This window comes from Hevea brasiliensis, chromosome 2, assembly GCF_030052815.1.
Source record: "Hevea brasiliensis isolate MT/VB/25A 57/8 chromosome 2, ASM3005281v1, whole genome shotgun sequence".
Taxonomy (NCBI): Eukaryota; Viridiplantae; Streptophyta; class Magnoliopsida; order Malpighiales; family Euphorbiaceae; genus Hevea; species Hevea brasiliensis.
In genome coordinates, this window is record NC_079494.1 from 113473129 (window position 1) to 113496261 (window position 23133).

A 23133-nucleotide genomic window follows, 5' to 3' on the forward strand; every position below is an offset into this window, starting at 1 on the left:
TAGTTTAGTAATATTGCTAAGGACCGCGGGGCAAAGTTTTAGAATTTTTAGAGCTCTTTTGAGTAGTTTTTGCAAAAGGATTAATTATAAGGACTAAACTGTGATTTTTCATATTGTGATTGTTGATTGTTTGGATGGGCTCAGGAGGGGTTATGTGATGTGATTGAGTTGTGGGTCTGTGGTTTGTGGATATAGAAGTGCGTTTTAAGCCCTTTTGCAGGTTGGGTAAGTCCTAGGTATAGGGGAGACTCTGCCGGATTTTCGGCACGACTTATGACATCTTTGATCTTTTCTTAGTTTATATTGAGTCAAATATATTAAATAATTGTAATAAAATTGTCAAGTGAGCCGGAACAGCCTTTCTTCTCTGCCCAGCCGTCACAGTGACTTCGGTTAAGTCTGTGAGTAAAATATTAATTTTAATTGTAATTTCGATATTATTATATGTTCAAGCATGCCCATGCATTACTTATAAATATGTATCTATGTAGTTAAACACTAGGCACATTTTATATTGCATTCATAATTGTTGAAGTGCCATGGAAGTTGTTTGTGGTAATTTGGAGCAGTGTGTGTGCGTGGCGTGCGTGTGGTATGATATTGGACATGGACAGGACAGGTAGAAACGGTTTGAGAGACACTCACTGGGACCCTGTTCTTCAGGGTAGACACAGCTTTAGAGACACTCGCTGGGACCCCGCATTTGATTTATTAAGCGAAAGTCCAGCTTGAGAGACACTCGCTGGCAGAGGTTGGATTAAGAGGGTTGTATAGGGGATCAGCTCCCATATATGTATTGCTTGACAGTGTTGGGTGTGTGAGTACTCTAAATTTACCTTTTTGCTGTTATGATATGAAAATTATGACGATGTTATATTTCACTCCACATGGTATATTAGCTTTAGATAGTTATATAGATTATGATAAAAATTGGTATTTTACTCTCTGAGTCGAACGCTCACTCCTATTCATCTATTTTTCCAGGCTACAGGAGGATTACTTGTTGTGATTAACCTGCTCTTCTTCTTCGCAGGTTCATTAATAGTATTTAATGTATTTTGTATAATTGAGTTAAATTTTAGACTCTACATGTATTAGAAGCACTTATATTTATTTTGGGTCTGTATTATAAAAGTTACGTTGGACCTGTAAAATTATTAACTGTATGCATGATGAGATTGGATGAGGGAGCTGAGCTCCCATTTGAGTTATGACATTTTGATTATGTAGAGGGTGAGCTAAGCTCCCCAATTTATTATATATTGTGTTTACAGGTAGGGCGAGTCAAAAACTTCCCGTTGAATGGTCTATTTTATGGCAGGACTCTGTGCGGTTGAATTCTTGAAATTGGGCCCAAATGGGCCTTAGAATTGGGTTGAGGAATACTTAGGCTTACTACGGGCCCGAGGGCTTTAAGCTGACCCAGGTCCTAGTGCAGGTCCGGCCCATAGAATGGGTCGTGACACATGTAACTTTTTTTTTTTGTTAATAACTTACTGTCTAATTTTTTAAAATCTATAAACAAAAAATAGTTAACTTTCTTTTTTTTTTAATCTAAATATATTTATATAATTCTAATTTTCTTATCTTAATAGTACCAAACATTTATTTTTTTTAATTATTCAATATTTAAGTTAAAATTATGGAAAAGAGATGATCTATTTTAATTACAAAGCTGTTCACTCCAATTTTATTTTATTTTTATTATTATAGTTTTAAAATTTAAATTACAAAATATTGAAAAGAGTATGCAAGCCCATATGTTTTTATTAATAGAATTACTTATGAGTAAAAATATGTATAAACTCCATTCTCACTGTAACACCCCCTACCCAGTCAATAATAAGCTAAGTCAGAAATGCCACATATTCTGTTGAAATGCATAATATTTTATTTAAAACATTTTTAAATAATAGAACAAACAATGTTTAACTTCATTTTAAATCCATCCATAATAAAAATAAATCATTAAAAAGATAAAGTTTGTGATAATCATTATAAATTACATAAAAGATAAGAAGTTTGATACAAAATAATTTACTTGATTACATCAACTATTTCTAATGTACATGTCAACATTTTACAACTTTCTCAAGGTTCAATAAAAAAAAAAATTACAAAATGTCTGATGTGCTTTGCAGTTGATGCAAACTACTGTGACCCCTCTACTATCAGCTGCTCTCTGCTACTTGTGCGTAGGAAAATCCAATGCACTAAGCTTTTAGTGGTGCTAAACTCATCCATAAAAGAAAAATATGCAAGTATGAAACTAATATGCAGATTGAAATAATAATTTCTATAACTGTAGGGCACGGAGTGCCAGAAAAAGAAAACATACATATGACAAATATTAATTAATTTACGTCATATTACTTATGTCTCAAGCCCTATAAACTCTTAGTAGAATCGCTTAGTTAGATAAAGAAAAACTATAACTGTAGGGCACAGAGTGCCAGAATTATAGGGCTCAAAAGCCAAGAACTGTAGGGCACTATGTGCCAATATCATGTATTATATGGTTGCAGTACTACTAAGTCATATGGCATGCTACACCTTATACTAACCTATGACCTCTACCGAAGTTTACTAGGGCTAAGAATATATATTACGTTCTTTTACAATTATCAAGTTCATGTACTTATTTCTTATGCTCATATTTGCCATACATAGCCAAAATTGCACTTAATTCATATCAAACAAAGTTTATTTCACAATGTGATGAGAAATACTTAAACAAACCTACATGAGAAGTTTGTAGCTTAAAAATCACTTTCAAAACTGCAAAAAACTGGCCATGTGAATAGTAATATTCAAAATTCCACCAAAATTCATAGAGATAGAATTTTAATGCCAAATTTTGCAAAAATTAACTTTCATATGTCTATTTTTGATTTCCAATTGGAATCATGGCAAAATATATTTCATAACTCAAAATATAAAGCAAAAGTGTACAATCTGTCCAGGAATCTATTTCAGTGTGCATAGTAATAGAAAAGTATGAATTCTAATAGGAAAACAACGAAATTAATTCCTGGCCATAACTACAAAGTTTTAAAACTCTCTTTAAGCTTTCCAAAGCAGCAAGAATCACCGTATTTGAAGTTTTCTAGCTCAAGTTATGAATTTTTAAATTCGGGTCCCCTGTTACTAAAATCTACCAGACTAGTTCCAAAATTGAGCAATTAAATGTTTTGACTTCAAACTTTATTCTATCATCAAAATTAAGCCTAATACTGAACTACAAAGTTTTAGGGCACTCTTCAAAGTTTTATTTGCCATAAGAATCACCTCATTTCGGCTTCCCTAACTCAAGTTATGAATTTTTGAAAGTGGTTGTCCAGTAGCCTCACCCAACATAGATTTCAGATTTCAATCCCTCAAATCCTAATTTCATCTTATTAGCAAATAACAAGAAATCACACATATAAACATGGCAATAAGGATGAGTTTAAGCACTAACCTCTAGTAGAATCACTTAATTTCACTTCTCTTCAACTCTTCCACTCAAAATCCTATAAGGAGATGCCTACCTTCAACTCTTCAAAAATTGATTTTCTTCTTTTTCCTAAGCCTTGAATTGATGATGTTTAAGGTAGAAATCCGCTAGGTTAATCTTCTTGGTCTTCATCTTCTCCAATTTGGGAGAGTTTGGCTATGGAGGGATGAAAAAAAGATGGGAGAAGAGGGTTTCAATTGGGGCAATAAAATGGTGAGGTAGATAAGGTCAAAATTTCTTTTATTCAATGGCTAAAACAAGTTTTTGTCCAATGGTCCTAATCTCTCTTATATATTCTACCCCAAAACTTTTTTTATTTACTTTAATTTAATCCTTATTTCTTTAATTTACCCCTCAACTTTTTAATGTCATCTTCAAGTCCTTTTTTCCTTAAAAAAAAAATAAAAAGTACATATTTATAAATAACTTTCATGTTAAAGTTCTAATGTCAATACGAAAACTCTTGCAACATAAATAGATAAAATTTTAGGGTAGAATTGAGAATGTTACACTCATTTATACCTTTATATAATTAGTTTATTAATTTATAAATAATTAATAATATATATTATTTTATTTATTAATATATGCCATTATTATTTATATTTTTAGTAATAAATATTATTAATTAAGTAAAAAATTAGCCATGAAAGAAAAAAATTTTATAAAAAATAAAATTAAAACATTTTAGAGTTTTAATTGGTATTCATGAATTTTTTTAAAAGGTATGAAATCATTTTTTAATTAATTCATTTTATGAAAATTGATAATTTTTTTAAAACATGAAAATTATCATTTAAAAAAAAAGAAGAATTTATGATTTTAGTTATTTTTTTATAAATTTTATTTCAGATTACAATAAAAATATTTTTTATACATTATAATAAAATAATAAATTTGAATAATTAAGTGAAAAAGACATTAAAAAGGAAAATAACAGAAAAAATAAAATTAAAACACTTTGAATTTCTTTTTTTTTTATTGATAAGCGAGTTTCAATTGATAGTGATATTTTTTAAAAAAATTATGAACTCATGTTTTTAATTAACTGTTTTTAGAAAATTGATTTTTTTTTTAAATAACATGGGAGTTATGATTTTTTCAAAAACTGTTTTTCTAATTTTAATTAATTCATGTTTATAATTTTTTTAAATTATAATAAAATATTAATTAAATAAAAGATAAATATAAATAGAATACAAAATTAATATAATTATAATTAATTTAAATAATAAAATATAATATAATTATAAATAATAAAAAAATTAAGGATAATTTTAATTGTTAATAAGTTCAACCATTAGTTTTATATATATTATAGAAAATGGTGTCTGTTGAAAAAATATAATTTTTCTTAATTAATATGTTATGTCAGTCATTTTTTTATATATTTTTATTTATTAAATAGATAAATTATTAAATGTTGAGATTTAAATTAATAAAATTAAAAATTTTGGCTGATGAAAAAGATTTGAATTTGTTTTAGGCGAATTAATTACATACGTCGAATATGTATGCATATTATTCGCGAAGAACGGCATCGTTTCAATCCGCTATTTCTATAGCTGCGGATCCTCTCTTCTCCGCCGAATGAGCATCTCTGAGCGGCGCAATTCCAATCAAATATCGCTCGTACTATTCCTGTGATGCTCGGAAATCGAACGGACAACAATGATTCCTAACCCTCTCTCATTTCCATCGAATTTAAGGTACGCTACTAAAACCCCGCTTCCCCTTCTCTCTCGCCTCTTCTTCTGCACTAACCCCGCCTCTATCGACCACGACGTGGAAGTCGTTTATCGCATCATCACTAGCTCATCCTCTTCTCAAAGCCTAAAACAATCTTTAAATTCAAGTGGGATTTTTCTCAATAACGATTTGATCGATAAAGTTCTCAAAAGGGTCAGGTTTGGCCATGGAAACCCCTTGCAAGCACTTGAGTTCTTTAAATTCACTGCCAACAGAAAAGGGTTTTATCACACTTCGTATTCGTTAGATACCATGCTTTATATATTAGGTAGGGGCCGTCAATTTGATCTTATTTGGGATGTTTTGATTAAAATGAAGAGGAAAGACCTGTCTTTGATTTCCTCACGTACTATGCAAGTGGTTTTGGGTAGAGTCGCTAAGCTATGCTCTGTTAGGCAAACTGTGGAATCTTTTAGAAGGTTCAAGAAGTTGGTTCCTGTGTTTGATACGGTTTGTTTCAATGCACTGTTGAGGACTTTGTGTCAAGAGAAGAGTATGGCTGATGCTAGAAATGTGTATCACACATTGAAGAAAGAATTTAGGCCTAATTTGCAGACTTTTAATATACTTCTATCAGGTTGGAAATCATCAGAGGAAGCGGAGTCATTCTTTGAGGAAATGAAGGAATTGGGTATCAAACCTGATGTTGTCTCGTATAATTCTTTGATTGATGTGTATTGTAAGGGCAGGGAGATGGAGAAGGCCTACAAGGTGGTTGAGAAGATGAGAGACGAGGATATATCACCAGATGTGATAACATATACTAGCATCATTGGAGGGTTGGGGTTGATCGGTCAACCTGATAAAGCTAGAGGTGTATTAAAGGAAATGAAGGAGTATGGATGTTACCCAGACGTTGCAGCTTATAATGCTGCTATTAGGAATTATTGTATTGCAAAGAGGCTTGGTGATGCTTCAAGTTTGATGGATGAGATGGTGGACAAGGGTCTCAGTCCGAATGCTACTACTTACAATTTGTTTTTTAGGGTATTTTATTGGTCAAATGACTTGAGGAGCTCATGGAGTTTGTATAGGAGAATGATGGATGTTGGGTGCTTGCCTAATACGCAGTCTTGTATGTTTCTGATCAGGTTGTTCAAGACGCAAGAGAGGGTGGATCTGGCTCTACTGTTGTGGAATGACATGGTGGAGAAAGGTTTTGGATCTTATTCATTGGTATCTGATGTGTTGTTTGATTTACTCTGTGATTTGGGGAGGTTGGCAGAAGCAGAGAAGTGTTTCCTGCAGATGATCGAGAAAGGGCATAAACCAAGCAATGTTGCTTTCAGGAGGATCAAAGTTCTCATGGAATTGGCAAACAAGCATGACGCACTCCAAAACTTATCGGAGAAGATTGCTATTTTTGGGTCTTCAATTCAAGTTCCCAGAGGAGAGGAGCACCTTAATAGGACATCATATATAGACTCACTTCCTGCTTAATTGTAGAATAGAGCTGCGACAAGCCATTGCATGAAACAGCTTTACTGTTGTAGCAGAGAATTCAGAGGAGGGCAGAGTGTTGTTTGGTTGTTCTCTTTCTGATGGTAGATACTGAAAATTTCTTGCATGGATGAGGAGCATTCTGAGGTGTGGTAGACATTCCTCGAGAAATATTTTTGTCATTTTTTAAATTTGTTCTGTTTCTGCCTGGAAAACATGCATGAGAACTCAGAAGAGAACATTTGGCATCGATGAAAAATAAGAAGTTCTTATTTGCTTCTTGATTTAACAAAAGGGGATTTTGGCTGCCTTTGATTTTCAAGCCACGCCTTTCGCTGAAGTTTGAGAAGTGATGTCTTAACTAGCAAGCATTTCTTTGGAAGGGAAATGTTGAGAAAGAAATCCTTCTTATATGTTGGTGTTAAGGCTTCATTTTGTCAAGTTTTCAGTTTTGACACATCATCAACCATGACCTTGTGCTGCGCTCTGTGAAGATAGATGGCCATTCGGTTTCATTGGATCCTCCGGATAGAAAGATAAAATGTATAAGAGCGACACTCTTGTAATTTTCTTTTTCCTCCTCTATTCTTTTCCCTCCATGGTAATGCATTTCTGTCCTCAGTGTAACTATTAATGAACATTTGAGGATTTTATGAACCAGGCTACTTTATTTAAGAATATGGTCAAGAATACTCTCTCTTTGCAATTCACTGTCATTGTTTCGAAATTCCATCCAATTTAATTTGCTCATCAATCGCATCATGCAATTCTTTAACTCTTGCACGTCATTTGCGGCTACCAACTCTTGGAACATTTTTATAGCTACAAACAAACATGAAAACTTACTGGATATCAGATTCCGTATGATTGAAACTCTGACGGCCAAAAATGTTTTGTCCATAGAATACATGGAAAGATGGCAATCAACCATCTCAAACTATTCCAAAAATTAATCCGTAAGTGACTACCTATCATCAACAGTTAAATATCATTCCTACTTGCAATGTAAGTTGTGATCAAAGTGGTCAAGCGTGTTCATTTCCCTCAAGTCGCTTGTGAGACAGCTATGAGTCCTCATTCACAACCTTAATATCAAGACCTACATGAAGTGTATCGTCCACATCACATTTCTCTGGAAGAAAATTTTTCTCGAGTTATAACTTGGTCAACTTCATTGTATCAGCTGCAAAGAAACAAATGAAGCAAAGCACTGTAAGCAATGATACATCATTGACTGCCAGCTCTTGTATCGTTGTCACAAGTTTTGCACTTAAATCACATATTATTAATGAATTGAAATCAGGGACATTTCTCTCATCTGGCGAAGACACAAGACAAATTCAATAGCACTAGGGACATTATCAGATTAAAAAGATTAAGAAACCAGCAAGAATCCATGGTATCCTTAATCTCTTTAGATTCTTAGCAAATACTTCTATCAATGAGTTATAATTTGACATAATGGGTCAACAAGGGCAACAATGGATCCAAATAAACATTTAAGATTATTATGACATTCGTCACAAATTTCAGTAATTGGTACAGTTTCCAAGAGGATAAAGAGCAGGTCAGATATGTAACGAACAGAAGAAGAACTAAATAATTCACAAGTAATTAACAGTCTGTCACAGATAGACTAACATGTTACTATGATCCGCTAAGTTGGCTAACAATGCCAAGGAAGTCTATTAAACTAAGATTAACATGAAAAATATTTGATGTAGACATCAAACAAACACACCCAATATTTAGATGAGGATCCTATCATAGACTGCCTTCCAAATCCATTTTATCTGCTGTCTGGGTAACCGGATTTCAGAAAGCATTTAGGAAACAATTGAATGATGAAATTCACACCAACCTATTCCTTGTGAACAAAACCAACAATTTTGAAATTCAAAAAAACTAAACTAATTTCACAACAGTAACACTAGACTGAATAATGTATCTGACAACTTTATGGGCCTAAAAAATAATTGCAGTAATAACATACCCTTTGACATTTCTCCATTTTGAAAAGAAAAGAAAAAGGATAATGAGAACAAAGGCACCTTTAGTTCCATCCAGTTCACCAATAATCACGGCAAGAGCACACCCCGTCTTTGAAATGGTGGAACCTCTTGGCATCTCGCATGATAAGTTCTCTTCCAACAATCCTTGAAATGATCTTCACTGCATTATGGCAATCACCACAAACACGAAGATTCTTTATTACTCGAATAGGTGAGCGTGCAGGACTGGTTAGAAGACCATAAGCTGTTGCAAGTCTCTCACTATGAGCAAGAAGAGCCTCCTCCTTGCCTTCCTGTTCTATGTCATGCAACACAAATCTTGTCTCTGGGATGTAACCAGCCTCTTTCATCTGTGCTCTCAAACCCCTAAGCATGGCATAGATTCTATCATTTTCAGGATGTGATGTGTCTCCAGCTCGATACTCATGGACCCTACTCCTAACTTCTAAAAGATTTTGACTTGTCAACTTCTTCTCTTTCTCTTTTTCAAGGTGTGAAGCTTTTACTGCTACAAGGCCTGCCTTTGATTGTTCATTCAGTTGGAAAGGGTCTAAAAGCTCAATAAGCTCAGCACAACGATCCCCAAGTTCCAAGTTCCCATGAACTCGGCTGAGATTCATTAAGGTTAGCCAAACATCTATGCTTGGTTTCATTGGCATTTTTTCAATGAACTCTAATGCTTCATCCAAATACCCAGTACTTCCCAGCATGTCCACAATGCTTACATAATGCTCCATTGACGGGACAATGCCATAATCCTTCATCATGGATTCAAAGTGCAGCATTCCTTCATTAACATCACCAACATCACCACAAGCAGAAAATACCCCAATATACATTTGTGCATCAGGTTCTAATCCTGCTTGTTTAAACTGACTAAAAAGATCAATAGCATCCTCCCCAAGTCCATGCTTAGCAAGCCATGTTATCATGGTATCCCATGAATTTAAATTGCGCTCTGGCATTTTGTCAAACACATCAAACGCCTTGTCCATAGAACCACATTTTGCAAACATCTCTAAGATCTTGTTATATGTATCGACTTCCAAAGGGAGTAGTGATCTCATAATGAGATCATGAACAGCTTTTGCTTCTTCTAAAGCCTTAGTTTCTCCACATGCCTGCATCAACTGCAAAAAACGTGGCAAATCCAAAGGAACACGCTGCTCCTCTAACGAACACAAAACCTCAACAGCTTCCTTCATTTTCCTTTCCTTGCAGAAGTCATCAAGATCCTCCAGGGTACCTCTATATGGACTAGTTTCAGAAGGCTCAGCCGATTCCCCTTCAACTTTGGGAGCGCTCGATAATTGAGAAGCCTGCATTAAATTATTTACACCATTCAAGTTTGGTTGATATTGTCCAACATTAAGGTTCTGCTGATATTGGCCAGCACTTGCCCCATGCTGATACATCCCAACATTCCCCATGTAATAACCACTTGAGCCACTCTGAGACTGATTAACATTTTGAGTATAATTTCTATTCCAGCTTCCTTGTGACCCTGAAGGACCTTGCAAATGAAGCCCAGTTGGGGTTTGTCTCACCTCTCTAGGTGCTTCGTGATAATACCCATGCACATTCGGTTTTCCACTCCCTCCATAAACCCCTTTTAGATGATCCTGCGAACTCTTTGAATTCAACGCAGAAACCTCCCTATTTGTGTGTTGAAACTGCCCAGTATTCACATGGTATCCGCTAAAATCACCCTTCCACTGATTTGGATTATTTTGATCAACACGCGTGCTTTCCCAACAACTCCCATTAAAATTCTGGTAATCACCATTCAAATTGTGCAAAAAATTTCCATGATTTTGCCCATAGGATCCTCCAGGATTCCCATTTTGGGCAACTTGGATATTTCCTGTAACATTTCCTGTGCTTTCCCTAAAACCCCAATTAGTGTTTAAGCCGTGTCCATTTGGTTTTTGCACTAATTCAATAGGTTTTTGGCTCTCATCGAAAGCACCATTAGGGTTTTGGAAATGCTCATCAGAATTATCCAAGTGATATCCAACAGAGTTCTGAAACTCTGATCTATCAACTGCGGTGCTAAGATTTTTTGATAGCGCTATGGTTTTGATCGAATCAGACAATTTACTCGAAGAGCGTACCTTGGATAGAACCGTAAGGGAATTGATTAACACAAGCGAGCCTCTTCTCTTGGACATTGATCCCTGAACCCGTGCAGCTTCAAATGGAGAAAGAGCAAGAGGGAAGCGTCGGTCGCCAACGGTGGCTCAGATCAAAATCATTTGCTACTTTAACACTATTGGGCCTTTAATTTTTTTAACAAAAAAGATATTTCGTTAGAGAAATATGAGTTACAATGGTTCAGCCCACTAAAAATATAAAATTACATAATTCCAGCCAAGCTTAAAGGAAAATCCAAGCCCAAAGGAAAAGTGTCCCTAGACTAAACAGTTTGATCCAAAACCAATTCATCTTCGCAAGTATGGTAAAAAGTTCTCAAATCCAATTTGTTCCGCTCCGAATCCGATTAATTTTACCCTAACTCGTTCCAACCTCAATTTGTAAGAGGCAAAGATAGGATGACCTTATCTTCGTCCCGAAGTCCTATAACTCACCTGCATAATAATATATTTTTATTTTTATTAAAAAAATAAAATAATTTTATCATCGTCCAGAAATCTTATAACTCACATTATACAATAATATATTTTTATTTTTTATTAAAAATAATTTATTTTTATATATTTAAATATTATAATTTTAACAAAAACTATAAATATATTCTTAAAATACTGTATAAAACTTACATTTCTAAATATATTTTATTTTTAATAAATAAATTTATATAATATATTAATAAATTAAAATGAAAAAATAAAAAAAGAAAAAGAAAATTCTCCGTCCGTGGGAACCCTGCTCCACCCCGCACCTCGGCGGGGAATGTTCTGCCCCGACTCCGAACTTCTGTGGAGCAAGGACGGGAGGAGCTATCCCTACTCCGATTCGCACTGTTGCCATTCTTACATCTTCAATGCCCTTCGCCTTTATCTGCCACAGTCGCTGACTTCTGCCATCAGCAGCATGACAAAGGCATACAAAGGAGAAAATAGCAAGCAGCTTGGAAGACTAATAAGCAGGGAGATAGATCAACCTTAGAAGGAGAACTTTAGTATTCATTAAAACTATAAAACTTCCCTAGTCAACACTTCAAAGTCTATATGAAAATTGGGGAGATGCAGCAGAAGCCAAGAGAAAACTGGAAACTTGGATCAGTGCCAACCGAAGCTGGGAAAGGGCAAGGCAAAGGTGATCAACTCTGAGACCACCTTCTGACTGCCAGCCAACTATGCTCCGAAGGGCTTTACAACCTGGGAAGCCGATTTCCCCAAGCAAGCATCCCACCAAACCACCAAAAGCTCTATCTAAAAGAGAGACATTTTTACCCCAAATAGGAGACTAAAAGAGAAACTAATACAAAATCAAAAAACAAATAATACGAACTTAGGAGACCTCAAAAGCTAGCTATCTAGCTTAGAGAGTCTTAAGTCCATATATACTCACATTAAATATATACTCGCATTAAAAAGATCGTAACAACAAACCAGCTAAAACTAAGAGAAAAATAAACTAATTAACGAAAGAGTTAGGGGAGGGGTCGACAGCAGGACCTCCTCCTGAATGGCTTACTGTTTACAACGTAAAGAAGAAGGGACTTTGATTTAGTGACAGTTTAGGAGCTATTGGGCCTTTATGTTTTTGTTGAGAATGATATTGGATCAGTGTATGTATTTTTAGATAAATGACTATTTAATTATTATTATAATTTATAAATTTATTTTTATATTTTAACAATTGTATTATTTAAATTTTGAGATTTAACATGCAGGGGACCAAAGTAGAAAACCCGCGATGAGATTATGCTAAGAACAATCGTTTTTCCATTTAGCTTGCATTGCAGTTGTGCCGGTTTAGCATTTGCCAATTGCAATTACAAGGCTCCACTGTGGTTTAAGTTTTATACATTTTCTCCCTTCTTAGTCGAATTACAGCATAATTCAATCGTATAAGACGTCGTCATTTATTCCATTCACTTTCTAATATGCCTGCTTACAGGTCGATTGGGAGAGTAAGCATTAACGCAGGCTGACAGGTTTCTTCAGCCCTGATTTTGTTACTTTAAGAAAGCACCAGCGCTCAATCCGAAGGCAAAGGAGGTAAAAAGTAGTCGACGATAATAATAATAATAATAATAATAAGGAAGAAAGAAAAATAATGTCATCAAATAGTAAGGGGAAAAAATGTCTCAAAATCCATTACCTTGAAAAACATCCCAAAAAAAATGCAACTAATCTGTGAAGAACAATGGAAATTTATGAATTATTCTGAAGCTACAGAAAACAAATTGCAATGTTTAAGAGAAATGAGAAACACGGTTAAAGAGGTACAACCGCTAAAGATTATAAAAAAAAAAAAAATTCAGAACCCAAAAGAGCACTATCAACTGTGTATTCCAGCACTTGTTGCGATTGAAAACTCGAGAATTATGCCGTCTATGCCTGCAGTTAAATAACATAATTAAGTAAAACATAGACAATATAACAGCCAAAGAAGTAAGAGTGTAGTATTCAATACGACACTGCATCATCATAATGTTTCTACCTTATTTGCAATGTTGTTTGAGAGCCAGTCCAGTCCCTCATACAGTCCTTCACCAGAAGTGGCACATGTGCTCTGAATGTACCTGCAGTGCACACATACACAATGGATGCATAAGAGGAGCGTAGGTGGTAAGAAGATAAGGGGGTTTGGGCTTTCACTTATCTTACCAGTGGCGTTGACGGAGAGAGTGAAGGCCAAGCTTATCAGTTATTTCAGCAGCATTCATTGCATTTGGAAGATCTTGCTTGTTTGCAAAAACAAGCAGTACAGCATCCCTTAACTCATCCTGCCAAATGCAACAAGTACCATTCGGTCAAGGGGAAACCATGCAGAAGTACAAAAAAAATAAAATTCCAATGGCATGTCCTTGCTTAATTGTAATTTTTCAACATTCCATGAACAGTGAGCTCATTTTTGCCCATAATAAGAAATTCCGACTTTTTGATACCTCATTCAACATCCTGTGTAGCTCATCCCTAGCTTCAACCACACGGTCTCTGTCATTGCTATCGACCACAAAGATCAGCCCTTGTGTGTTTTGGAAGTAATGTCTCCACAAAGGTCGAATCTGAAAGAATCAGAAAATAAGTGGAAACAATTAAAAACAGAACCCTAAATTTTTTTGAATGATTTATGAACATAGCTACAGCAAGACTTAATTGGATACAGCTAGTGACATCGTTAAGTGAAGAGATGGTGCATACAGTCACACTAGATCGCTGCCAAAATACAAAATCAAATGTAAGCCACTGCATACAGTCCTTCCCTTGATAATCAAGGGAATGCAGTGAACAATGTCTTTAGGATAGTACATAGCTTATGCTTATGTTAAGTGCTGATGGAGGACATCAAATAAGCACTAGGTCATCCATAAGCATCCATAAGTACATCACATGAAGACAAATTTGTAGAGCATAAGCCAGGATCAGTTAACAGAGGGAGTCAAGTGACATTTTTACAATCCCAATACAATAATGTCCTTAATGCAATATAAAATTCAAATCACAACTAACTTAATGAGGCCAATGATAAAATACATACCTTGTCCTGACCACCAACATCCCAAACAGTGAAGCTAATGTTCTTGTACTCAACAGTCTCCACATTAAATCCTGGTCAAAGTAGATCAATCTTAAGTCCAAAAGAGAGTTATGCTGTGCGAAAAAGAAGTCAAGTCATAATTGGCACCATAAGCTTTGGAGAAACAGAGGAAACTCCACAAAACAAATGTAATCCTACTAAAATAGAAACAAGAATCCTGTCCACTACTGTTGCTAGTCATTAACAGGAGGTGGCAAAATCACAACAACAGCACAAACAGATTGCAAAAAACTCTACAAATGATGGCCCAAAAAGTTAATATGCTGTAAAAACTTTAGCATCATGTCAAACTTACCAATGGTAGGGATGGTGGTGACAATCTCTCCAAGCTTGAGCTTGTAGAGAATGGTGGTCTTACCAGCAGCATCAAGACCCACCATCAGAATACGCATCTCTTTCTTAGCAAACAGTCGGCTGAACAACTTAGTGAAAGACAACCCCATCCTTACAGGTCTGGTGATTCAAAAAATTAACAAAATCAAATCATTAATGGTCTACGTCATGTCACTCCAACAAAGACAAGATTCCCAGGGAAAACAAAATGTAATTAAGAACACACAGAGCGTCAGCCATATGCTTTTAGTTAATAAATTAGATTAAGATGAATATTCAAGAGAATTGTAGATTCCGAATTGCACATCCTACACCGTTGTAGAAGGGAATTTGATAAGAGAATGAAAGATGTTATATCAGCAAACAGAATGCCACTCTTGAGTTAAAAATGAACTTGATTATATACACATTATAATTATTCCCCAAAGAAAATTAATAATATCGTTTAGACTACGATTCAAAATTGTATAAACAAAAGGATTCACATCACTAATGAATCGGAAGCATCCTATTTGCAATCAAGGGAGTGCAAAAAAAAGGCTACAAAGAGGAGTCAATTTAATTTTTTTAGAATGACGGCTTAAAACTCGCATTAGGCTTCAATAACAGGTAGATCAAGCATCCAACCGCATATAATACATCCATAGACGTTCAAATCTAAGGTATCATCAAATGATTTCGATCATGCAAACAAATGATTAAGCAAGGAAAACAGAGATCCACAGGGTAACAATCAAAACTCAAAACAATTATCAAGATCAAGACATCAGAAAACAGAATCCCGCTCGAAATCTTAAGATCACAAAAATTAACAAATTGAATTAAGAAAAAAGCAAGCCAGAATTCCACGTACAGAGAAGGAGATCAGATCGAAACAGAAATGGAATCAGAGATTGGAAAAAAAATAGTGAAGAAAAAGAGAGGAATTGAGATCGTGAAAGAGAAATCACTTGCCTGAGATAAGAGCCAAGAGCAAATAAGAGATCTACCTCCTCACAAAATGAGGAAAATTAAAATAAAGAGTTGTCCTCCACAGCAATTTTAACTCGGTATCAGAAAGAGCGTGTGTTTATATAGGAGAACAGATGGCTGGATTTGGTGTTTAACTGTAAAGCGCGCCGTTAAAGCGTGTTTCTTAGGCTTTCTGTACTCTTGGTTGGTTACGTTACGCCGTTATGACGATACTTTGGGCGTTTGGGTGGCATTGGGAGGACGCAGAGATCGTAGTCTGTTTGGGGAACAGGAGCTCTGTTTCCAATTTAGGGATAAGGATTTCCCAATCCAGAGACATGGCAATTTAACAATAGATATCACAACAATCAAAAGTGCTCATAAAAATCATTATATTCAAATTTAATTAATATTGTAATATGCTTTTCAAATTTAATTAAAATATTATTATAATTTTATAAAATATTTATATTTTTATTTATTTAAAATATAATATTTAATTAGTATAAAATACATTATTTTAAACCCAACTTAAATTCAATTTAAATATTATTATTTAAACACAAATCTATCCTAAATTTTTTTTTTTATTTACCATTTGGATTTGAATTCAACCCAGTGGCCACATTTCGAATTCTTGATTTTTAAGAAATTTTCATAAAATTTTTTTAAAAGAAAAACTTAAAATTAATCTCGATGGATTTATAAATTTAAAAATTGGGTCTATAAATTTAAAAATTGGGTGGATTTATAAATTATAGCTCTGGCTTACGATCATTGCCAGTTCTAAACCAATGGAGGATTTAAATATTTAAAACATAAATAGGAGGCGGTGAGTCCACATATCACCGCTGTGGAGTGGTCCCTCAATAACTGGATAGCAATAGCATTCAACTTTGGAAAGCACCTACAAGCTTCATGGTCCATGCCTAGGCAAAGGGATGGAGAACATGCTATGTTGGTTTAAAATGAGACAGCCGAGCACAGCCACCGCTCACTCTTGCATAAATACATAGGATACTTTATGTACAAAGCTCAACACCTCAACATCGGCCGATTCAAATGTAACCTAAGCCTTCATTGTCCTTTAAATCTAATGAGGCTCAGAGCAGAGAACTCCGGTGTTGTATTCTTTATGCATAAAGCTATAAAATGGAGCTCAAGCAATATATTTATTGAATTTTCTCTTATTTTTAGTGGTGTTTGATTTAATTTATAATTCGATTAAACATACTTATCAGAGATGTTTACATTAGAAATAATTATTTTATTTATTAATTATTTTTAAATTTAAAAATTAATTAAATTAAAATTTATCAAATTAATTAAATTAATTTTATTTTATTAATTTAATTAATCTATGACTGACTTGAAATAATTAATAATTAATTTAATGATGATTTGATAGCAATTTCAAGGAGTTGACAAGTGACTACTTAAAACGTGATAAAATGTGTTACAAAGCCTTTCAAGAGACTTCTAAGTACTTACAAGCTGAACGGCAATGTCAAGAACCATAACAATATTAAACAATAAATTTTAACAATAATTTATCTTTATTTTATCAGTCTCTTATTTTTTTAAATTTCTTATTTTTAATTTCAAGTTTTGTACTTTCTTTTTAAGCAATCAAAGCATTCAATTACAGTTCACTTGCCTTTAATTGTTTATCATTCGTGAGATTGATAAAATTACTTACAGTAGAATCAATTTCTACAATCGTTTGATTCTAAAAGTCAGAGCGTAATCCTAAGTGATATACTTAGTATCTGACGCGTGGTCAAATTACTTCCTATAAAGAAAATAGTAAATTAATGTTTAATTCGACTTATAAATTAAAAAACTACTTAAAATAAGTCAGAAGTTATAAATAAAATATTCTTACTTATAAAGTCAGAAGTTATAAATAAAATATTCTTACTTATAATTTATTTATTCATTTTAAAACTTTATTTTAATTTATAATTTTTTAAAATATCAATATTATCTTTATTTTAAAAATCATAACACTTAATGATATATATTTTTTAATCAAAACACTACCATTATTTAAAAATTAATTTTAAGTAATTTTATTAAATAATTAATTATTTATTTTAAATTAATTTATAATACTTCCCATAAAAGATACAGTAAATTAATGTTTAATTCAACTTATAAGTTTAAAAATGACTTAAAATAAATAAAAAATTATAAATAAAATATTATTACTTATACTTTATTTACTTATTTTTAAACTTTATTTTAACTTATAATTTTTTAAAATATCAATATTACCTATATTTTAAAAATCATAACACTTAATGATATATATTTTTGATATTTTGATATATTAAGTTACTTTTAAACGTTTTTTAATCAAAACACTAACATTGTTTAAAAGTTAATTTTAAGTAATTTTATTAAATAATTAATTATTTATTTTTAAATTAATTTATAAATTAAAAAATATTTTTTAAATTAAAAATAATTAATCAAGTCACACACTATCTTATTTTTCTAGCATGCATTCAGAACAAGATTAGGTTTCCTTTTAATATTTATTTATTCCATACAATGAACATCTATCAATTTTTCCAAGTTGGACTGGAGAAGGGCTGTCAAGGATCGTGCTTGATTAGAGAAGCTTTCTCAAAAGACAGACGCTAATCTTGCGCGGCTTATTGCAATTCAAACCACCCAAGCCGCAGAAGTCATGTCAGATCGCCCTCCTGTCATCCTCTCAGCCTTCTCTCCACGCTCACCTGAAATTTAAAAACAGAAGGTTGCTCAGATACACTTAAAGATGCTTTTGTTGTTCTAAATAACAGGTAAAAGCCATTGCCCAGCTAGAGGCCTTCAAAATTCCAGTTATTAAATAAGAAACTAAATTCTTGATTGATAAAATTGCAGTAAATTACCAGTGCGAACTCTTATTACATCTGAAACGGGCACCACTGCATGACCAAAGAAATGCCATTAGAAGTTTGATGGCAAAGAAATGCAATTAGAAGTTTGATGATATATCTAACTAATAATTCAAAGACAAAGTTGTCTACATTTTCAAGATTTATGTAGGTACTGGTGCCGTAAGGTATGACCAACTTACCTATGATGCTGAAGTCATGACATAATTGTCTTTCACTCTTAGGAAATGGCTATTCAACTTTGTAGCAAATTGCTAACTTATCATCACAGGTTTCACGGGGAAATTTTACAATTCATGGTGATTGCGAAATAGACATGTGCATACAATATAGCTCCAAGATAGTTCATCAGAAGCTTATTATAAAGCTACATGTTCCAAAAAGAGGGTATGCTCATATTGGCTTATGTTTGCCATTAGCCAACTGCTCATGTCCAATGAGAATTAAGAAAGTAAGAAGCAATGAGTAAGAAAACATATAAGCCACACTCTCCGATCTAATCTCCAACTCAAGCAGTTACTTATGGCTAGAATGAATCTACACACAGATAGTACAGTTAGATATTTCATGTTAATACAGTTGTGTCAGCATAGAAAATGCAGAATTTCTGATTAAGCAACCAAGGCTAGCACCTTTACCATTATTACAATGCTTGAGCAAGATTTCTGGAATACAGGTGAGAAGTACAATACAAGCTCGCGCGCACACACACACACGCGCGCGCGCGCGCGTGGAGAGAGACAAATCCTAAGAGAAAAGAATAGCTTTTATTCTTATTGGAACACTACAGTTCCAATCAACAATCTAAAACTGCAACATGAAAATAAATGTGATTTTCTCAATAGTGAACAATGCTTCCAGTTAGCAAATCCCTAGGATAACAGCAGACTAAAAGTTATGCAGATTTTTTTTTTAAAGAATACCGTTGACATCCACTGTATATCAGAGCTTTAAGGTGGGAAGTAATTGAGGGATCATGTAAACTTGTACTTAAAATAAATAAGTAAAGAAGTTTGGAATCTTACAGAAAATCTTGCCATCTCCAATCTCTCCAGTCCTTGCCTCCTCAATGATCTTTTCTATCACGGCCTCAACCTAAGGACAACATTAAACATTCAACGATAATAATTAGGCAATGGACGTGAATAATTCTTTTAATAAAGAGTGTTTGCGGTCATCAATATGAACACAGTAATTCAAACGTAGAATTACCACTTAGGCTATTCATATTATGCATACCTGGTCTTTGCTCACCACAATCTCCATCTTAACTTTAGCAACAAACTTGTCTTCAGAAAATTCAGAGCCTATAGCACCATAAGCAATAATTACCAATGGAATGATATGATTTAGCAATATAATAATCAAACTCATTTAAATATGATCAACAGAATGTATTGCATTGAAAAGACAATGGGGTAAAAATGGAAAACGAAGGAATGCAGTTCATGACATACAATAGTCAGATTAAATTTTCAAGGAAGGTGTAGCCTAAAAATAAGAAATTTTTGGCAGTTCTACTGGTTAAGAGCTCACCACCCTGCCTCTCTGTTGAACCACCTTGAGCACCAAAGCCTCGAACATCAGAAACAGTAACACCTCGGATACCAATTTTTAGCAAAGCCTTCATTTTTATAACAGAAATAATATTAATAACATTATGCAACTTGGTGTTTGATGAATCTACAGCTTCAGAAATTCAACAATTAGTAAAGTATATTTGAAAATGTGTGTAGGTCAAATGATGATTAAATGAAGCAAACCTCTGACAACCTGACAGAAGTCAAGACAATGGATCTTAACTAGCGAAAATATTATACAACCATCGCTATATGATCAAAGATAAAGTGATTGAAAAATTACCCACATCACCCTTTCACTTATGATCTTAAACGACAAAATTTCAAGCATGCGCCACAATTTCCATCAAGGATTCTTAGTGAGAACTGCTTTCGGTGAATACTCTAATTGCAGTGCAGATGTAATTTCCATGGCTGGTCAACTCTTTTGACAAAATTTTGCAAATCAAAGTTGCCAGACTTTAAAAAGTTTTAAAATGCATTGCAAATATAGCTAAAGATGTCACTAATAATAAGCTGGTGAATTAACTAGTTAATCCAAAAAATTTCGTGCATGCATAGCGAAGTCCAACTATGAGGGGATAAAGCTACTAATCTTGCAAGAAATTTAAGAACCTATGTATTGCATCATTGAAAAGGCGCATAAACCATGAAAAGGTCCATTAGCTCTTACCGAGGAAACTTGCGAGACTCGCCAGGACCTATTACCTCCCAAATCCAGCAGCACAATGGAAAGATGGAAACAGAATTAGAGATGATAAACTCAATAAGCTCGTCTTAACGCAAGAAAATAAAAGATCTCGTAAAAAAAAAAAAAAAGATAATTGATCCATGATAACACCTGAGAATCGCTTCCACTTTGTAGAATTTAGCGTCCGGAATATATTCTACGAACAATTAAATACAAAATGCATTAAATATTCGTCATACCCAACTCGTGTTATTGCTAAACTTGCATAATATTAGTAAAATTGTTTTTCGGCGAATAGAAAAGGCCGTACCAGGGGAGCTTTGGGCTCTAACTACAGGAACAACAGGCGTATTTCTTACGTGCTTTATAGTAGTGTTGAACTGAGAAAATGGAGAATCTCTAAGCTTGGGACGAATGGAGGTGGAATCAAAAAGAGTTAAATGTTTGCTGAGATGAGAATGGTGAGGAATGAGGAAGACTGGTTTCGCCATGGTGGCCATTTGAGCTGAATTTCGACAAATTAAACAGGAAATTTGGTACTTTTTCCAAGAGACTAGAGACAGTAGAAACCAGAGAGTAAGGACAAGCAGTTGCCTCGCGAATAACATCGCCTCTATGTTTGGGAACTTTTTTAAATAATACGCGTGGAATCTCAAGTTTTAAACAGCTGGGCCTGGGCTTATAGCCCAACAAACAGTATTTTAATTTTAAATTTATTAAATTAAAATTTAATATGCTTTAAAAAATAAATTTTAAAATATTTTTAGAAAATATATAAAAAGATTAAAAATGTATGAGTCATATGTTAGCTTGCAAAAATTAGTATGCTCTATAATTTTATTAAGAAGTGTGTTTATTCTCTAAATTATATGTACTTATTTACCTTTTTACCTTTGATTAAAAAATTAATTTTATTGCACGAATGTAACACCCTAGGCAAATTCCACATCGGCAAAAAATGGGAGAGATGCTGGGTTTATAAGTTGGTGGTTCGTAACTCCTAGTAACGCGTTTTAAAACCGTGAGGGCTTTAGCCCAGAGCGGACAATATCACTAGTGGGCCGGGTCATTACATTTGTGGTATCAGAGCCGCTCCGTGTGTAACCTTGGGCGATGGTGGGGCAAACCTCAGCGAGGACGCTGAGACCCATAAGGGGTTAGGATTGTAACACCCTAGGCAAATCTCACATCGACAAAACACGGGAGAGATGCTGGGTTTATAAGTTGGCAGTTCGTAACCCCTAGTGACGCATTTTAAAATCGTGAGGGCTTCGGCCCAGAGCGGACAATATCACTAGTGGGCCGGGCCATTACATTTGATATATAAAATTCAAAAAGTAATGATATATAAAATGGGGGAACTAATCACTAGAGGCACCTTTTGGTGGAATGGCCTGGAGAGTTAGAAGAACTCCAAGGTTAAGCATGCTCGCTTGAGAGAAATTCTAGGATGGGTGACCTCCTGGGAAGTTCTTCATTCCACCTATGGGATAAAACTGTGAGGCTTATGGCCAAAGCGGATAATTCCTCTAGTGGTTGGAGTCCAATCATTAAAGTTGGTATCAGAGCTCAGTTGAGGTCTAGTAAACTTGCGGAGCATAGGATCCTTAACGTCTTTTCAGTTATCATTACTTTAGATATCTACGTCCTTTGTACTTTTTCACCTGTCTTAATTTGGCTCACATTTTCAAATTTAATACTTGTTTATTAAAATGAATAGGTGCCTGAGTCTGTTAAACGTAAGAGGAGAGCTAGAGCCAAGGGTCTTAATGGTGTAAACCTTGATCCAACAAAGGAGGTACCACCTCAAACTATTAATCAGACATTTGAACAGACGCCTATGGCTAAGACTAGGGCACAACCATTCCTTTGTTTCTCCATACTTTTCCATTAGATTTAGTACACTACCTACTTTGTTCAAGTATCCTTTATCTGTATCAACACCAATGGGTAATGCAATAGACACTAATATGGTGTATAGGGGATGTATAGTTCACATTGGAGATAGGGAATTAGTTGCATATCTTGTTTCTTTGGATATATTTGAGTTTAATGTGATTTTAGGCATGGACTGGTTAGCCACTTATCACATTTCATTGGATTGTCATAATAAAGTTGTGTTCTTTAAAATTCCTGGGGAGACAAAATTTCAATTTCAGAGAGATCGTAATATAGCCTCTAGTAATCTTATCTCAGTAGTGAGTGCTAGTCGATTATTGCGAAAAAGGTGTAAGGGGTATCT

The 23133-nt window shown here is 34.1% G+C and overlaps 4 protein-coding genes across 5 annotated transcripts; 1 reads left to right on the forward strand and 3 right to left on the reverse strand.

The window, feature by feature from the left end:
* Window positions 1-5013: 5013 nt before the first annotated feature.
* On the forward strand, window positions 5014-7391 carry LOC110661754 (putative pentatricopeptide repeat-containing protein At1g02420). The gene has a single exon (XM_021820504.2). The coding sequence runs from the start codon at window positions 5168-5170 to the stop codon at window positions 6683-6685; it is 1518 nt and encodes a 505-aa protein (XP_021676196.2). The 5' UTR covers window positions 5014-5167; the 3' UTR covers window positions 6686-7391.
* A 129-nt stretch (window positions 7392-7520) lies between these two features.
* LOC110661753 (pentatricopeptide repeat-containing protein At4g32450, mitochondrial) lies at window positions 7521-11016 on the reverse strand. 2 transcript variants are annotated; one of them, XR_009145615.1, is made up of 2 exons: window positions 8679-11016; window positions 7521-7868 (listed from the first exon to the last, which is right to left on the reverse strand). XR_009145615.1 is itself a non-coding variant. In XM_058139689.1 (2 exons), exon 1 carries the CDS (start codon window positions 10866-10868, stop codon window positions 8754-8756), a length of 2115 nt encoding a protein of 704 aa, XP_057995672.1. In that variant the 5' UTR covers window positions 10869-11013; the 3' UTR covers window positions 7521-7868; window positions 8737-8753. The 2 variants fall into 2 exon arrangements, 1 of the variants encoding a protein (XP_057995672.1); XM_058139689.1 differs by having other exon boundaries at window positions 8737-11013.
* A 1940-nt stretch (window positions 11017-12956) lies between these two features.
* On the reverse strand, window positions 12957-15988 carry LOC110661752 (ADP-ribosylation factor). The gene is made up of 7 exons (XM_021820500.2): window positions 15718-15988; window positions 14726-14883; window positions 14371-14441; window positions 13778-13897; window positions 13497-13615; window positions 13330-13411; window positions 12957-13226 (listed from the first exon to the last, which is right to left on the reverse strand). The coding sequence occupies exons 2-7, from the start codon at window positions 14871-14873 to the stop codon at window positions 13221-13223; spliced, it is 546 nt and encodes a 181-aa protein (XP_021676192.1). The 5' UTR covers window positions 14874-14883; window positions 15718-15988; the 3' UTR covers window positions 12957-13220.
* A 2196-nt stretch (window positions 15989-18184) lies between these two features.
* Window positions 18185-21509, reverse strand: LOC110661751 (nitrogen regulatory protein P-II homolog). Its single transcript, XM_021820499.2, has 8 exons — window positions 21202-21509; window positions 21042-21087; window positions 20874-20901; window positions 20157-20244; window positions 19860-19927; window positions 19646-19715; window positions 18615-18650; window positions 18185-18458 (listed from the first exon to the last, which is right to left on the reverse strand). Exons 1-8 carry the CDS (start codon window positions 21497-21499, stop codon window positions 18385-18387), a joined length of 708 nt encoding a protein of 235 aa, XP_021676191.2. The 5' UTR covers window positions 21500-21509; the 3' UTR covers window positions 18185-18384.
* Window positions 21510-23133: the final 1624 nt, after the last annotated feature.

What these genes read in the sequence shown, in the direction of transcription:
- LOC110661754 (XM_021820504.2), top strand. Translation starts at nt 5,168, where the DNA reads ATGATTCCTAACCCTCTCTCATTTCCATCGAATTTAAGGTACGCTACT.
- LOC110661753 (XM_058139689.1), bottom strand. Translation starts at nt 10,868, where the DNA reads ATGTCCAAGAGAAGAGGCTCGCTTGTGTTAATCAATTCCCTTACGGTT.
- LOC110661752 (XM_021820500.2), bottom strand. Translation starts at nt 14,873, where the DNA reads ATGGGGTTGTCTTTCACTAAGTTGTTCAGCCGACTGTTTGCTAAGAAA. An exon ending in CACCACCATCCCTACCATTG is followed by an intron (nt 14,442 to 14,725) that starts GTAAGTTTGACA and finishes TACTTTGACCAG; the next exon opens with GATTTAATGTGGAGACTGTT. An exon ending in TACACAGGATGTTGAATGAG is followed by an intron (nt 13,616 to 13,777) that starts GTATCAAAAAGT and finishes TGCATTTGGCAG; the next exon opens with GATGAGTTAAGGGATGCTGT.
- LOC110661751 (XM_021820499.2), bottom strand. Translation starts at nt 21,499, where the DNA reads ATGTTATTCGCGAGGCAACTGCTTGTCCTTACTCTCTGGTTTCTACTG. An exon ending in TAGAGCCCAAAGCTCCCCTG is followed by an intron (nt 21,088 to 21,201) that starts GTACGGCCTTTT and finishes AATTGTTCGTAG; the next exon opens with AATATATTCCGGACGCTAAA. An exon ending in TGTAATAAGAGTTCGCACTG is followed by an intron (nt 18,459 to 18,614) that starts GTAATTTACTGC and finishes TTTAAATTTCAG; the next exon opens with GTGAGCGTGGAGAGAAGGCT.